The 18,626-nt window shown below is 36.6% G+C and overlaps 1 protein-coding gene across 14 annotated transcripts in view; it reads left to right on the top strand.

Annotated features, from left to right (window-relative positions):
- The window catches only part of Raskol (Ras GTPase-activating protein raskol), a 313,196-nt gene that overhangs the window by 174,264 nt on the left and 120,306 nt on the right, over positions 1 to 18,626 (top strand). For 9 of the 14 annotated variants that reach the window (XM_071772416.1, XM_071772412.1, XM_071772413.1 and 6 more), the window contains one exon: positions 8,434 to 8,505. The exons of 1 other annotated variant lie outside the window; for it this stretch is intronic. In XM_071772416.1, coding sequence (XP_071628517.1) covers positions 8,434 to 8,505 — 72 coding nt within the window. Of the gene's footprint in view, positions 1 to 4,038; positions 4,153 to 8,433; positions 8,506 to 16,627; positions 17,225 to 18,626 lie in introns of those variants that run through there. 4 more of the 14 variants (XM_071772419.1, XM_071772425.1, XM_071772424.1 and 1 more) reach the window with 4 other exon arrangements.

Raw genomic sequence — 18,626 nt, 5'->3', positions numbered from 1 at the left:
CATGATCCCATTTCTTGTTTATTGATAAATTCGAATATTGTTAGGTTTGTTTTGTGAACTACATATAATTAAAAAAAAAAAAACATTTTATATGTGTTATAGGTATTGAAATAGAATTGAGTCTTTTGAGTTTTAATTTGTACAAATTGCTATTCTTACGATGTAAATCAATAATTTACACGGTATTATAAATTGGATTAATTTGGTTGAAAATGAGTGAGTGTGAGAGAGAAAAGGAGGGGAGAAAAGGTCTTTTTTGTATATAATATTTCTAATTTTTGTTTGTAATAACATTTAGTTGTAATAAAAATGTATAATAAACCCTTCAGATTTGCAGGTAATGATTTTTGACAATGACAGAAATATGTATGTAGTACAAAACTTTTATTACAAAGCAATTTATATTTAAATAGAAATTTTGATGTAAACGCTGAAATATAGAGATAATTTTTTTTTAATTTTGCATTAAATGAGATCTGTTATTGCGTATTTTACGTAGACTCTTTATTTTGGCGAGCCGAGTGTAATGAAAGCTTTGCAAGCTTTTACCCAAGGCAAGAAATTAACGAGCGGCGATAACGAGCTCTCAATAAATTTTGAAAACACGAACATCATATGAAATAACCATGGCACAAAAATATAGCAATAATTATCATCCGACTGTACGTTTATCCGGTTGCTTTCTTTTGCGCTGCGGCATCGTCCCACAACAGGTACATTAATAATTAGAACCTTTACGGCGCGTACCGTCAGCTGGAGGACGAGAGTAATGGCGGCTTTGTCTTTCGTCTCGAGGGTTCTTTCCTCTTCCGTCGCCTCGTTCTTCGTGTGCTCCGCTCTCGTGCGAGCGCGATTCCTACGTTCTCCTCACCCACTCTCTCCTCCGCATCTCTGTAACATCACGCATCCGTAATCTTTTTCTTCGCGAGGTAGAATCTTGAGACGGGCTGGGTGCGCAAACGCCAAAGGGCTAGAAAATGGTCGAAGGAGGATGTATCTCTTTACACGTTTCTTCGAATGTCTTTCAGGGGAAACAGAGCTTTCCAGTTTACTGAGTTTTATGAGAATACACTTGCCGCGTGATGTCTTTTAGAAAAGAACTATTATACATAGAGCTACGAAAAAAAGCGGTTGTTGTCATTGCATTTGATGCATTAAAAATATTAACATTTGGATAATCTTACCTCCTTATTTTACCAATTAAATATTTTTTAATTCGATAAAAAATGTATGTTAATTTATAGATATGATTTTAAAGGCTTCACAATTATAACAGCATAACAAATGACAACGGTTAAGAAACGGTTTTGTTTTTACGCGTATTTCTTTATCCGGTATAATAACAAATCAGAATTCGTCTTGCAGTTCATCACGATTCGCTGAGTCAGAGTTTGTTTTTGCCGAAGAAGCCAAATCAAGCGCGGATTTGCCATAATGTTTTACGGCCCGTAGAATACTTTCTTTTCCTCTAAACTCGCGCACAATCGAAATGCAGTAATTATTAGTGTCGCTTGCCTTTTAAGAGCTGAAATAGTCCATTGTAGTCCTCGCACTCTTTTCTTCTTGCGACAGCTCGTAAAAGCGACGCTCTAATTATGCACCATAAATGCTTATGCCCAATCTCCGTTAAATACACTCAACTTGGACATATTCTCGATCACTGAACAATAGATTAATAAAATGATTTTAATGACTAGCTAAATACTATTTTGAAATCGCAAAAATAAGCTTAGTAAATTCGTTTTTTTTTCTCAAATTGAGATTTTTTTCATCAAATGATACATTTAAAACATAATTTTGTTAATATTTTTATTTTCTTAATATAACAGAATTTTATAATGTTATGGATCTATTATCTTAAAACTCTAAGTTAGAACAAATGTATTCACTATTTTGCATTAATTTGATGCTAAAATATATTCTTAATAATATTAGTATAATGTTGCAATAAGATAGTTGAACGAACCGGTTGAGAATCTAGTTTTCAAACGGAATCATCGTATTGAGTAGTGGGCTAGGTTCATCTGGCTCCTCCTACGTTGTCTTATGAGTCAATCTCCTTGTACGGCAAGGAGCGCGTCTACTTATTTCGCACCGGAAATACAGCGTGGTTGACGAGATGATGGTCTTTCCTCATTATGAGCCACGCCTTATTATTGCTCCTTTCTTTCGCGATTCGCGAAATGGCTTGAATTCTTTCGATTCTCAGATTTGATTTTCACAGAATTGAAAGATATATCTTTTGTATTTGTAATTAATTGGATTTATAATTTTATTTTGCATCATATGAACATTTTTTAAATCTTTGGACCATTTAATTGTTTTAGAAAATTAAAATTAAAATAATTATCTATCATAAAATTTTTATTTGACGTTTTAAATTCATAAGTGTTAAATAGATTAACAGAATTAATTTCTGATTATGTTGCACAGCTCGTGCTGTAACACAGAATGTTTTCTTTCAAAATCATTCTTCTGAATGAATCCGTGTGACGGCGCGTTGTGAAATCGTGGATTCAACACGGGGGTAAAAATACGGATGAAATAAATCGCAGGTATTACGGGCTTCGAAAGTAAATTTATTGCACGTTCGCTAAACACGTGTAATTGTGATTTGGAAATTGACTGCGCTTTCTCTTGTCCTTTTGCTAATGAAACGGCTTTAGCGTTCTGCCGATCAGTACATCGCGCAATCACAATCGCCGACAATGCATCACAGATTCAACAGTATGTTGCAATATATCAACGTGGTTCGTTTACTGTATGCGGTGGACAAGATAACATGAACTGGTTATCGGTTTTATTTGCAGTTTATTTTGACGTATTCATGTAAACATCGCTTAGAAATTTTTACTGAACATAAGATCTACGATGATATTCTTAAAATATTATTTATTAGAATTGTCATTAAGATGAGGAATGGAATTAGGGATAGCTTAACTGTATTTAGAGTGTCTAATTCACGATGATTTAGTGTAATTTAAAATTTTTACTTTTATTTTTGAGAGAAAAAGAATTAAGACAGATAAGAAAATGGCAACAATAGCAAAAATATATATGTGTATACATAATATTCATATTAAATCAACATCAACGAATAGCAATATACATAATAATTCGAAGACAATATGTGGGACAACCGGAAGGAGAAATACCGCAATGTTACGTCTATCTATATTTGCTTCCGTCAATTTTGGAAGAAATGGGTTACGAAAACAAGTCTATAGACTTATATATAGTCCACAGACTTGTTTTCATAACCTATTTCTTCCAAAATATATAGTTTATAGACTATAATTCATAAGCTATCAAATACGAATGTGTACGAAGAATATAACGTGGTGTATGCGGGTATGCATGTGTGTATGACAATTTCAGCAGATTACCGCGCAGTCACCATTCCGACGGAGATGAATGGACCAGCATGTCTCTGTATTAAATATCTGTTTTCTCTCTCCCCTCGCATCCTTTCCCTCAAATGCAGTACGGACATACGTGTGCGAAGCGATAGAGTTACGGAAGCGTTTCCGTATTTTGTCTTATCTGGTTTTCTGATTGCGACAGTGGTTCTCAATCGATCGGTGCTTGTAGTTTCCGGATGTTTAAGATGCTTAAATACCTTTTTCCATCTGAAAGATGTCTCGTGAATTATCGACGCTTATCAAACACGCACTATTTATTAAAACATTAGATATTATTAATATGAATAACAATATATATTAATCTTTGCTATATTTACCTAAAAAATATACTATCTACATGTATTCTTTATCTATTAAACATTAAAAATTTACAAAATATCGCTCATTTTTCCAATCACAGTAATCACACTTTACTTTTTACTAACTTAAAAACATTTTTACTAATTTGACAACATTTTCTAAATACAAGTAGCACAGTTAAACCTTATATATAGTAAGTTTTTCTTATTTACGTATGCTTGACAGACACTATATAGCTTTCTCGATAAGGCTACGCTTATCCTTTTCATATTTTTATAATTTTGGATTTGTCAACGCAAATGTAATGCCCGTATAGCGCCGTTATTACGAGTTTCTACGTTGCCAAGAAGAGGATCCCAACACAGGCATACCTTGGATCCGGAATTGTCCTCGTTGCGCGAGCATGATAACAATCATCTTTTCGTGGAGTGTAAGTGTGCTCTCGCGTAAACATATTTTCATAATTATTATCTTATAAAAAATGTATATATAATTTCGTGGTCATAACTAAAGAAGTTTTTAGTATAGTATTTGTCGATCTTTTCGAGTGTTTCCTTCGGTAATAACAAGTTTTACAAACAACCAACCTATTTTCTCAGATCATTGCATTTATTTAATTTCGCTCTTTTATTCGTTCGATTCACATATCTAGAAAGATATTGCTTTTCTCGTCACGATCATGTCGAAAGATGGTAGAACGATTTTCCTAGTGTTTACGCGAGAAGATCGACCGGCTGGAATTGAGCCAGCAGTATTTTTACGCGTTTCGTCGGTCGAATGAGACGGGAACTGCTGCGCAAACGAAAGCCGCAATATAGAACGATCTATGGTCGCCGTTACGACGCGAAACTACCGGAATTTCGGGTCGCGGGCAAAAAGAGTTTTTCGATGCAGTTATGCGGGTAGTATTGCGGCACTCATGCGCGCAAACTATATGACCCATATTCGCGGGCCATCCGCGAAACTGAAATGAGAAATCGCATATGGAACGAATATGTGGGCATGCTCGCTTATTTACTTTGTACACAATGCGATATTTAAAATTGCACTCGATCGAAGAACGGATTTTTAGATATAAAGTTTTAATTGACAGCGATGTGATTTGTACGAAACTTGTGGAAGACATACATCGAATATTAATTTCGAACAGTAATGTAAATGAAAATAATTGAACAGAATAATTGACGAAATGCAAAATTAAACGAGAAAGAATGAATTAGAGGAGAATGAAATTACTGATTAATTATTATTATCCAAACCGGATCTTTTGTGATATCGAATTGAACCGTCCAATTTTCTTTATTTGCACATCATTGAGAGTTCTTTCTCTGTGAAAGTGAAAAGCTGTAATTACCCTACGAAATTCATGTGAAACACAATTGAAAATGGTGGAGCGTAATCTGCGAAATACATTATATACTTATCTCATACCGTCGCAACAATTTTCCTCGCCGTTTGCAGATCCTTAAGCTTGCTAAGCATGCGAGATTTCTTCAAGATCTCGCGCAGATTAGGGCGGAAGTAGACCGAGCGCGTGGAAATTGGCAAAGGTGCGCAATGAATGCGGCTTTCACCGGATTACGCAAAAGAGGCGGCGAGGCTGCAGTTAAAAATGCAGAGAACGCGAAACAATGACCAAGAAACGCGAGCAGATTCAATTCACCAACCGGCAGGAAAAATGTGTCCCGGTTTCTCAACCAGAAAAAGACAACTGGTGTGCAATTACAGCCGAAGAATATCCTTGGTGTCTTTCGAGTCGTTTCTCTCGTTCGCCAACCCTCTTGTTAATCATACAAGTTAAATGCATGGGCGCGTTGAATAGTAAATAAATCGAAATTTATCAATTTGCCAATGTATTACAATTGGACGCGCAGGATTGGAGACATTTGTCGCGAATAGATTACAGATAAAGCAATGTAAATTAATATAATTACATTATTGTAATTAATTTTAAACAATGTTATTAAATTAGCGAGTTGTTAATTAGCTATACACAATTGTGGGTAAAGATCGGTTTGCAGATATAGATTAAAGGTTAAATTTATAAATTGATTAAATTGCGTTTTGATGCTAAATAAATAATATATCAATTTTATTCTAAATAATATACGACTAATTCGTTTTTATTGTATATTATTCTCAGCGATTAATTTTATTATTTTCTTATTTGTAGCTCTTTAAATCATAGTAAATGTAATCGCTGTTATTGGACGAAGTATTCGCGTAAAATTTTATTTTATGTCGAAGCTAAACTCAATTGTATGTACCGTGATGTATAAAATTAATGATATTATGCGCCATTTGACGGAGCAAAAAAAGATCATCTCGTTACGCACTATGACCTGGTTTCGCCCTATAGCGATTAATTTCATTTGTGCCAACGACAAAGGCGATTTCGTGGAAGAGTATGAAAGCGATGGAGAGCAAACGACGATTTTTTCGCTCTCGGGAGAGTTGCTCGAGTATTAACGTGAACACAGAATGACGCAATGACTATAAAGAGAGGCAATGGGATTTCGTAAGAAACGGACGATCTCGCGATCTCTTCTAATGTGATCTCCTTTATTTCGAGACCTCATCCGCTTTTCTCACTATATTCTAATCGTTGCGCAACGTGAGAAGCGTTACCGATTTCAGAAGATTTCAGATAACATAGAAACGCGCGACGCACAGAAACGTGGAATTAGTAGTCCGTAACGGTTAGTTATCCTATTCTAAGTAACATAATGACAAGCGCGGCGACACGCCTTCTGACACGCGAAAATCGTTTCTGCAGATTCTTATCGCATATCTAGGAGACAATTAAAATGGATTACTTTCGGTATTTTTAGCGCTCGTATTTTATTATTATTTACTTGACAACATTAAAGGTCAAATTTTGTGGTATAGAACATTTATTTATTATATGCATGATAATGTAATATAGTTTTTGTTATTAAAAACAACACTCATATTGTACGTATAAATGCAGATAACACTGTATAATTAATTTATATAGAGTACAGATTACAATTTAATTTAATATGTTTTTGCAGTAAAATGGTTTTTTCCAACATTTCAACTCGTATAAACTTACATGTAACGAAAAATATACGCTAATGTTCAAGTGCTTTTACAGCACTTTATCGATTTTAATATGCGTTTTTATCTTTAAAAAATAGCAGACTAATGTTACATGTTAATTTTTACATTAGAACAAATATTTCATAATCGTGAAATAACTGGCCAATTGGCGAATTACTCACTAGAGCATCTAATGAAAAGTAACCTCACGCGAGATGAATCGCCGGCTTACGCAATGAGCAAAAGTCAAAGGTGATTTAATTACCGGCGACCTTATTTCTTGCAACGTTAAACTTTGTACAGAAGACATTATTGTTTTTAGCGAAGCTATAGAAACTACTCATTCAATGTGTATTTGCTTTTATTACTTAAATTTTAATAAATAATGGACCATGCCCCGAAATTAATCTCACTGGCTGCAAAAGAGTGAAATATGGATAAATATAATTACAGACAGAACGAGAGAAAGAAGAAATAATACAATGAAAAGAGAAATAATACAAAATAAGCGCTAATGGTGCGTTGGCTTCATTCATGCGTCACTGCGCTAAAATAATTCGCGATATATATTACTCGTCCTGTTCCTCTATGTTGCAAAATTAATTTACATTGTTGCCGCGAGTAATTACGAAAAGCCATATTTACCCAACGCAACATATAGCAACGAACATATTTACGGTATACCGAATTTCTCATATCCGCAAAAATTATTATATCCCAAAAACGCGTGACATATATTGCAGTTTTTCATCTATGTCACGGCGATCTTCGTTAGCGCGATCCACTGCGTATAAAGTGTCACAAACGAGCGCGGGATTGACAGATCAACAGACGTGGTGAGAAGGCCTTAATTGGTTTATGTAATTCCGCACGTATATCTACGTTCCGCGTTTGCACGAATGTATCGTTCGCTCGCGGTCGTGCCCCGTCACCCGAATGAGTATATACGTATGTGCATGCGTGTGTTCTGCCTTGCGAAAGGACGCGGGAGAAAATCGCCGATAGTTTCCGACAGACCGAAGGGTCGCCGAAATTGGTTTAATTGACCAGATTGGGCTCAGCCAGTACGTCCGATCGTGTGTCGCGGTGCTTGACCCGGGTCGAATTCAATGAAAATGCCTTCATTAATTTTTACGTGGGGATGCCTAAAGTATACACGAACTCGAGGGAAGTTCCATCCCTGCCAAAGTCTCCATCCGCGCGATTGGAGATAATCCGTTGCGACACTTCCGGGGAGTGCGTAAATGTGAGTGTTCTGCTAGATTCAGTTGGGCCAGACATCGAGGGTCAAGTTTGCTTTCCTTGACTCAGCGATTTAACAAATAGATCATCCCCAATAAAGAGACGTCGAAACATCCACTGATAATAAATATCGTTCTAGATTGATCAATGTTATATCTTCAAAGTCTTATTTGTGCGAAAATTACAAATTTGTTTTATCAGTGGCAATATCTTGCCTGGACCAACGTAAATAATTTGAATTTCGGGGAAGAAACTTTTTCATTTAAAAATAGGAAATGTAATTACGTAATATACTTGCGTAATTGTTTCGATTGCATTCTATTCTGTTTAAGACTGTGTTGTAAACGATCGTTAATCATTGGTAAAACTAACGTTTCTGATAATATCTTATATTTTTTTGTTACAGGTGAGTTAAAGTCCCAGTCTTTGCCAAGAGGTTTTCCACCGCAGATAATAGTACAGCAGATTGACGATGAAGGTAAAATCTAGTTAATCAGTCTGCGAAGTTAATTAGTCGCTAATATCAATTTTACAATCAAGCGTGCTACCATGTCGTTTCCTGGGAATGTTAATTACAAGCGCGATTGTTCCCCGAGAAATAACGCCGCTATGCGTACGTCGGCGATCGTGGAAAGATCAGAAGCATTCAATATGCCGGCGCGATTCAATGCGTATTTACGATTGTTCGCTGCTTCAAAAGGCAGTATCTTGCGGTGTTTCGCATCGATTAAGAGCGAAAAAATTGAACGCTAATACGATCCAGCGAATCTATTGAAATTAACATAAAGGAATATTGGAATCGATTTATTAATTAATTTTCTCATTTATTAGGATTTATTATTTGGAAATGCAGCAGCAAGAACCGCTTAATTTTTCATGTGTAATTAATTGACTTACAATATTCATTAATTTTATTCGCGCTGCGAATTAATTCAACGCAATTTAAAGCAATGAAATAAATTTAGAGCATGAAATAAAATCAAAATGTAATAACCTCGAATAGTATAGTAACCTTTGAGAATTCGAGCCGTTTTGCACATTGTCCGTGAACGCAACACCGCTTTACGCAACAAAACTATTGAAATTCGTGCATTGTGCAAACTGCACTGTCAATTGCAGTTCGTGAAAAATCGCTAATTTTTCTATTTGCTGCCGCGCCTTCCGAGGTCGACTCGGTCTGTGGCGCGATCGTTAAAAAGGCCATGACATTTTTTTTATTCTCTCGATATAATTTACCAGTCACCTTTGTTTTTATCGACGATATAACCGAGTGACCCTTATTTCTCGGTCCGTCGATTGGCAAACGCATTCGTCTCGCAGGGAGACATAATCTACCCGCGCGTTCGGGCACCCCGTGCGCGTTAATTATTCAAATTGCCGCATATGCGGCCGCCACTCATGGACACAGCTTGTTTGTAGCTTAGGCCGACGAATACCGTGTGCGTTTCCGGCCGTTCCGTGCGTTACGTACGCGCTGACACGCATGAGCCTCGGACATGCAACGAATGCAGCATGCGCTTCTCCGTCTTTGTCTCGTTATCTTCTTTTCAAATGCCATAAGTGCATCTTATCCTTCGGCGCTCGTACGTACGTCATACTCGTGTATGTCCTTTCGTTCCAGGTTAATTTTCTTTTTCTACGCGAAATTATTCCTTTATTTTCCGTAATTATCTAAATCTTCTGCTGATCCATGACTTAAAAAATTTAAACTCGACATGTTTAAAGATTTTAGCAAGTATTTTAAGATTTAAAATAGTCAGTTCCATAAAATACTGAAAACTGTTAGTACGAAAGAGAGGCAAAGATAATAATTTCTATAAAAATTAATTTAAAAAAGTCTCTGTAAGTGTATAGGTTGCAAAAACAAACGATTTTAATACAATGGGAGATACGTTAATCTCTCGATAGAATTATTGTAATAATTGACGTAAAAATTACTTTTAGCGTTAGTGTCGATATGATACGAATTGTTTCCGATGGCATCCGGTGAGAACGTGTACTTTGTAGTATCAATCACACGTACCGGAACCGGAAGAATATTGTCAGAGACAAGGTAAATCTAGCAGCAGGTGCTCTTCTCTTTCGGCTTCTTTGAGAGTTGTGCCGCTTTCTCATTGTTGTGTTTTCATTGAACAGTGTCACTTTTTCGTCTTTTCATCAGCATGCAGAGGAAGACTTATAACTTCCTGTTTTCTTTCCTCTTCCATTATTCTCCACGGATTGCATCAAATTCTTTGTTAAACACGTTTCAAGATTGTATCATTATGTCGCTCGACTTTTATCGCCAACAAATTACGTTTAAAAACAGCAATTGCATTTGAAAGAGTGTGTACGAATGAAAAGATGCATTAATATACTTTTATTGACGCTTAAACGACGCATGATCTAATAGGAAATGAGAATATATAATAGTATCGTATCATTGCCAGAATTTCTTTGACGGTTTTCCTGTACCATAATTTTATTCGTTTAATATTGGACGAAGCAGGTCGCGTAGCCAACTTCCTCGGCGCGTTATGTTTCATGTATAACTTCTGTTTGCACGGGATCAGTTCTTGGCAAGCGGCTCGAGGAAATGCGGGCACAGTTTTATCGATACAAGTTTCAATACCGAACTTTAACTTTGCCCGCTTTCTCGATGTTACGCGCTCTGTGTGCCAGCAAATACAGTAACGTACATTTCAGAAATCGTTGGTCATTAAAATTACATCATCACAGCTGTAATGAATTCTAATTAGCAAGTTTGAAACTTCTTGAGATGAAATATTATAAATGTCTTTTAAATTTTTTATCGATAGGGGAAATTAATTTTGAAGTCAGCGGCTACCAAAATTACGACGCCGCGCCGTGACACAGATCACGGAACAGTTTCAGAGCTACTTTAAAAGAGAAAACACGTCTTTCAAATAAGACTTTAATCCGGGTGATTGCCCCATTTATCTTCTCAGCTAGAACTTATTAGAAGCATTCGGAATGCGCTTTTGGCGCGGTGCAGAGAACTGGATTCAAGGTAAATGGATCTCAAGCAACGGGAACAAACGGCGTAACACAGTGCGTCATGCGAAACCAGAAAATTATCGACCATGCATGAATACTTCACCTTCGATGTCATTATCACAAAGCGAAGACCTATAGCGAGCATTGTTAGCGCGTATTTATGATGCGGCATGGCTAAGAGCCAGGCTAATGCGACAGCATAATGCATCGTTTTGCGTACAGCACATTGTTCGTACGAGTCATCTCCCAAGTTGTGTATACGTAACGCGCACATATGTATGTATATCTAGGTCGTCGCGCGCGAATGGGGGATTTTGGAAATGGTTATGCTCCGCCGCTTGCCGTACATATTTCATCGGATAGCCATTAGAGGTGGTCCATGTGCTTGCCGCGGAATTTCCGTCCGCTTCAAGGTCCGCATATCCTCCCGAGGAATTTATCTTCCCGACGATACGGCGCGCGCCAGCTCTCGCGCCCAATAACTATTATTAATCGCGCATACAATAAGAACGCCCTGGAAATATTGATCGATACTTTGCTCCGCTCGCACGATTTTTTTTCTCCTCCACTAACAATACCCGTGTACCACGGTGTACCGATATATCGCGTACATTCCGTTAGAATGTCGTGAGATCTGTGTCGGAGATAAAGAATCGTATCATACGCGAGATAATGTATTTGCAGCTTACAACAAAACCTAAAAATAAAAGCAACATAAATACGTAAAACGAAACATTGCAAACAATTTTTCATTGGAGCAATATCATATTTATTCACAATTTTTTGTTTGACTTGTCTTATATATGATTGTTTTATTCATGAAAAGTTTATAGAACGTTGAGAAGCTTAATGCTACCTAAACGATGTTTTTCTCGTTATTAAAATATCAAATGGAGGAAGGTAACTTTGCCGCTGGCAGCTGTTGGCTACGAAAGTCATGTTAGAAGAGAGATCTGCTCGGAAAAGAAGTTTACCTAGGTCAAAGTAATAAGGCGTTTCATTATGACAACGATGGATCGTAAAATTTCTGGAAAGTATTATGCTTCGGCAAAAAAAAAACGTTGTCTGAATAATTACATTTTCTCTTTTCTAAAATATCTTATTCTGCCGCTTTTATCAAACGCGATATTGAATATTCATATCCTGTACACATAACAACGCGAAACGCACAGTAACATGTTAGAAATCTCAAATAAGCTAGAAGCCCATTTAGCTTTCTTGCCTTCTAAAAATTTGCTTACGGTTTATATATAAGCATTTATGAAATAAAAGACGAAAGTAGCATATAAAACGATATTGTTTAAATATCACGTATAATAATAGACTTTTTTACAATGATTGAGAAAATCTTATTCATTTATCATCTATCTCATTCATGAACATCATTCATGAACATAGACGACTTTTTCAACGGTAAAAGTAGCGAGTTCCGCATATAAAAAGAGTACTCGACTCTTTTGAAATTCTTTTTCGGACATTTTCTGCGTCCCGTGTCAAACATGTTATATAGCGGGTGTTTCGCAAAACTCTTTCAAAGTAAGAAGTTTATCGCGCATTTTTTGTGGGAAAGTACAAGTGGTAGTGTCACGATGTAAACATATTTTCGTGTGTGGGCTTCCATTATAGTTAACGCTTGCTGTATTACGACGATAAAGAGATCGGAAAAGCAATCTTCGGAAATTGGAAAAGTTGCGCGAAACGAGAATTCTTTCGTTCCCGACCTCATTTATCAAGGAATATCGCAACGGTTCGAGGAGCAAACTCCGCTCCATTTATGGAACCACCTAATGATCTTCCAGCCTCAAATTACTCAGAAGTTTGTGGACGGATAGATAACTAATATATACGATTCTTTATATCACGCATTATACTTGGATCAATCCGGAAACTAATTTTCTAAAAGCAATATATATCTTTCTCATTTATAGTTTTTTCATTTATCAAAGTATCTTTCGTCTAATCTCTAACATTTCGATTTTTGATATTAGCGCGATATTTTGACTTTGATATTTATTGAAGAAGAAACTTCTAACAAAGATTTGATTTCAATTGCAGCAATGTGGATAATATCGAAATGGTGATCATTCTTCAACATCTGTTTGTAGCTCTAACAGCTGCAATATTTAAATGGTGCGAAAGGTGAAGATAAAAGTCATATCGAAACACAAGAAAATGAATGCTGTATGATTTTAAAAATGTCAACAGGATTATGCGCACGTCTATCGTGAAAATGGCATTACATATTCACATAACAGGAGACGATAGCGAGGATTCTTGCTTGAATTGATTTTCCAAGCCTCTCATATATGTATATTCACGGAACAACGGGAGTCCTTGCGATGCTCTCGACGGCGCGGCATCCGCAGGCTAAAAATAATTCGTTCTGTAACCGTGGCACTGGTTCGCTCACGTGTTTTGCTGGCGCGTTCGCTTTTACATCGTACGCGAAGAAGCGCGCGGAAAAGAAGCAACAAGAGAAGCACGAAAAAAAGCAGCGTAAGTAATAAGGAGAACGTGAAGTCGGTTGGTAGGTAAAGTGCACGCTACGCCGATCCATGCGGGTTCAATGATAAATGACATTCGCTCGTTTAAACCAGGAGTTTAATCGTTTGCATCTTGAAACTCGCATCGTTTAAAAAAAAAACAAATATAACATTTCTAGTTTTTAAAACATTATTTTATGTAACTTGGAATTTAGAAACTGTACACGAAAAGTACTAAAAAAGAGGAGGATAGTAAAATGAGATCAAGAATGGGATTGATAAGACATTTGATGCGCAAAAGTGAAAATTGAATATAGAATATCTTATTAAATGCTTGAATATAAGTTTATATAATTAATTATAATGAAACGCAGAGCATACTCTGAGCTATATTATGATTTGCATCATTTATGTATTAATGATCGAATATTCGAAGCATTTATAATAATAATGAAGTCTTTATGAATGAATTTTTTTATGTCTCTTGTTTTCAATCTGTCAATTAAAAATGTAATAACATAATAATAATAATTTCTCTCACTAGTTGTTGAATAAAGTAAGCTATTCAGCCTTATAACATTATTGCTGAACACAGAATTTGAATAAAATTATATTCTAAAAAAATTAAGTTTTTCACGTTGTAGCGCAAAGAAAAAGTTCATTACTATTATGGGAATTGAACACGCAGAGATGTCCGTTCAACGACAGAAACTATCGAGCGCAGGTGCGCTCGCGGTCAAACAGAAAGCGACGATCGGGTAATCGTAATTATATCTCGCACGCAGCTGCCGCACGCATACATGCACACGGGAAATTGGCTGTGTTGAGAGTGGAGAAATTGTCGCGATCGCTATCGGTTCTAGAGATTGGCTAAAGTGGCTCGGTAAAAGGTCAACCTAGAACGGTCAAAACTGGCCGGCACGAAAAAGCGAGGAGAAATTGTGTCAGCTCAAATAAATCAGATTTTCTCCTACGATGCAAATTGCCCGCTGTCCCTGATGCATTTTAATTGATGTGTCACCGCTTGTACAATGGAGTGCTCGTTCATAAATGCCGAACGGGAACCCAAATACACCGACAATGAGAGCGATGACGCGTTCGTACATTGAGAATATATTACTTTTACTTTATGAAACTTTATCGTCACGTAATAATGCTCGATGAAATACGTAAACGTTCTTCAAACATATATTTGTTATTCTCGAAATGTTAAAGCATTCGCTGATATCATACATTACGAAATAAATTACTCTTTTCCATGATTTTAATCTGATTTTTACTGCGTTATCAGTAGCTACAAATGGCAATTTTGCAAACAAGCGTGTCGCATTTTCGTCCTTCGTCTAACGACATTGGTTCGGCTTTCGCCGCTGTTAGCGCATCTCGAAATTCGTTTCGGTGCAAACCGGTTCGACACCGCTTCACCACCGCGTCGACTGGCTTACACTTTCGCACGATGCCACCTTCTCGGAGCGTCAGTGAAATTACACCGATCTGACCTATACACGCTGTTTAAAGCTGATGTAGGTTTCTCGCTGCGCGAGATCGCACACGAAGGGTAGGGAACGATAGGGAACGATAGAGAAGATGAATTCTAAAGAAACGCATGGCGTATTAATTAATAAATCTGATAAAAGATACGTTGAATTTATATAATGAATTTATATAAATTTATTCATTTATTGAATTTATATTATAATTTTTATATAAATTTATATAAATATCAAAGAGTTGCATTATTTTATTATATTGTTAATTACGTTACGCGTTTTATAGGCTAATAAAAACTGCATCTATTTCGTAATTCCTTTCTAATGTCTAGATGTCTAATTACCTAGATTAGATAACATATAAAAGTTAAATAACATTTACCAATCTTATAATTCTCACACTTTTATGTCTAGTGAATATTTTGACGGAAAAATTGCACCGCGCGAAGCATTTGCCGTAATATACTTATTTATATATTTCATGAACATTGTATGGGGTTTCCGAACCCCAACTGAGAAAGAGTTCATTCACACACGTGTCAACGAGACTTCGCTTGCTTTTTCTCCGTCGCTTTTCAAAGTTTGTCCTTTTTCTCAATCTGGTGCTATTTATCCTTCTCCCTCTCGCGTTCCAGTATTTCACATTTCTGTCCAGATGACTTGGCACGTGCTCGATTCATGTGCTTGTCGAAATTACGAGCCTTCCTAAACGTTAGTTTAGATCGTACGGTTCCAAGCCTTCTGTTCGTAAAATTATGCTATTTGCGCACATTATACCTATATATTCTTTACATCTTAATGTAACATTTAATTAATAATATTATATAATCTTTTAATTACGCGACACTTCTTAATCATGCAATAATTACAGCGACAAGTTCTCAACTGCTGACAATAAAAATAATTTCAAATGAAAAGACTTAAAGTTTGTATGTCTCAAAACAATGTGGAAAGTTCAAGGGCCAATAAACGAGCAAACAAAAGATGTTAAACTAATGATTAAACTAAAAATAAAATAATTTAATAAATTCTAAATATATATACATGGGACGTTTCGATCTACACCGAAAGTCTTTATCAATCATTAAAAGAGATAAATATGATTAAAAGTAGTTAAAACCAAAGAACAAAACAGTGAAGGAAATAAAAAAGATAAGAAACGTCGAAAGTAAACACATTTCTTATTTATGAAGAAAAGAATTTAAGAAATCCTATTTCCGCTTAAAAGAATACTTAACGTAAGGCGTATACGACGATAGATAATTGAGAGATAATCGTTATCTTTTAACAAGATAGATGAGTTCTAAGAACTTATTTCTAGACCTAAAGCTAACAATAATAGTTTTAAAAAACATAAAATATGCAAAATTTATTTCATTATTATTTTACTCCAGAAAAGATCATCGCGTCAACAAATTTCGATAAGTATCATTATCATTTTCATTTTTTACGGAGAGAGTTTTTAAAGATTTTTAAAAATTCTTAAAGATCTACGAAACAAAAAGTGCTTTTAAATCTGAGGCCAACTGTTCAGACGTTGGGAATCAGCTGATCCGTTCTGGCGAGAAGACGTATTCGCCTAAACGCGCGACGGCAGCGCCGTGAACGTTGCTGCGAGTGGAGTCGCGCGCGCGCGCGCATACTGCACACTGTCGCGCTCGCGTACCGTGCTGAACCTGCCCATAGCGGCGGCGGCGGTTGCGGCAGTTCAGTTCTGATGTTCCCGCGTGGCGGTACGCGGCGATCCGAAGTGCGCATCCGAACTCGTATTTTCGTTGTCGTTTGACCTACCGCCCACGCCATTCCCCTCGGCCAAAATACTTCGGCTTCGACGCGTAACAGTGCGCGATCGGTGTCACGCGAATGTCGCGCGAGTGATTGAACTTGATCGTCGCGTACGTCGACGACGACGTCCAGGTGTCCCGGCATCGACGTCGTCCGTTTGATCCTTCTTGATCCCTCTCGACGGCGCGGCGCTCCGACTTCCGGAGTTGGTGTCCGCGCTACGGATATGCAGGGTATGCCCGAGGGATTTTGTGTGCGCGTATTAAATTCTCGAATGCAAGCGCTTCTGTGTGCGTTTTAAACGCGTGATTTAGCGCCGTTACTCCGCGCTCCGTCAGTTGGAGTAAACAGGTGCATCTTAGCTTTCATCGTCGCCCTGTGTATTTGTAGGTATTGCGTTTTAGCTGAATGAAGTTGATTGCAGTCCGAGGTCGAGGCAACGGTGTGTATAGAATAAAGGATTAGATAAAAGAATTAACTTACTTTAAATAGAACTCGTTATCTTATGAATTACATTAAATACATATACATTCTTATTATATTTTTTGTATTTTATTTCTAATCAATTATTCGTTTCTCAAACACACGCACACATCGTTAGTTAAGTTTATTAGTTGTCGGTTTTTTAATTAGTAATTTATTTTATTGCATTGATATTGTATATTATACAATATACATTAATGTTACATCTTATTTCTTATTCTTTATACATTTTTGCAATATTTCATGGTTTTCATCTCAGATTTTTTGTTTAAGTTGATGCAGTTTGGAGTTCCCTTTTATATTGATAGAGCTTTTTTATAATATTTATTATATATTTTATATATTAATATTTTTTATATTAGATATAACTTAGCGTCTCATTTATTTTAACGCCAATAAAGGCATCATAAATGTTTCGGCATTATTTTAAAGCAGATTGTATTATCGAAAAAGGATTTCTCTAAAATACTTCTTATCATAAATAAGAAGAGCGCGTATCTTATTGTTTAAATTCTATCACATAGAATTCTATTACGTAGAATTTAAATAATAAGATACGAAATTATTTTTATTGTTATCAGATAATGGAGAAAGAGCCGCAGTTCGTTGTATGATTAAAAACTGTCGTAATAAAAGATTATATAATATTATTGCTTGTACAAATTATGTAAGATATAGACAAGAATCTATATATTTATCAAGCACGTATTTAAATATTATAATTTCGCGAACGGAAAGAATGGAGCTGTAAACTGTCTTTAGTAAAGCTCGTGACTAATTATTATTTTATTTTAACTAATTTATATTTTAGTCTCTCTTTTTTCTCATGCTTATCACAATGTCTATTTCTCTTTTATCATGTAATAATTTCATTGTGTCTCGGTCTTTCCTGCGAATGTCACTGGAGTTTAGAGTCACACAGGCACTCTTCCTACGCGAGAAAGAATGGGAGTTCGTAGATAGTCGCGCGCGGAGATTAGGCCGATTAGGTTCCGTTGTGATCGCCGGCTGTCGACCGGCTTGCGCGCGCATTCGTCACGAGAATCGCTCGTTCGCGCTTGTTTACGCACAACCCGCGCCGCAGCTGTTAGTGAAAGAGTAACGATGCACGATGCACGATGCACTCGACTCGCCGGCTCGCCGCGCCGGCTTGTATGGCGAAGGAGGAGCGATGTAGGTGCTTTATTGCGAATTTTTCCAGGCAAACCTCTCGGCGGGCGTGTCTCTACGGGGTGACCGAAAATAAATTGCCGCTCGTGCGAGCCTTTACGAAATTTAGAGCGTCTACGAATCCGGACGCGGATCGGATTTCCCTCGATATAATTTATCCGCGAACATTTTCGCAAATCACGTTCGCGGAC

This window comes from Temnothorax longispinosus, chromosome 3 (genome assembly GCF_030848805.1).
Source record: "Temnothorax longispinosus isolate EJ_2023e chromosome 3, Tlon_JGU_v1, whole genome shotgun sequence".
Lineage (NCBI taxonomy): Eukaryota > Metazoa > Arthropoda > Insecta > Hymenoptera > Formicidae > Temnothorax > Temnothorax longispinosus.
The sequence above is the reverse complement of the archived record's forward strand: the minus strand, read 5'-3'. Positions and strand labels throughout refer to the sequence as shown.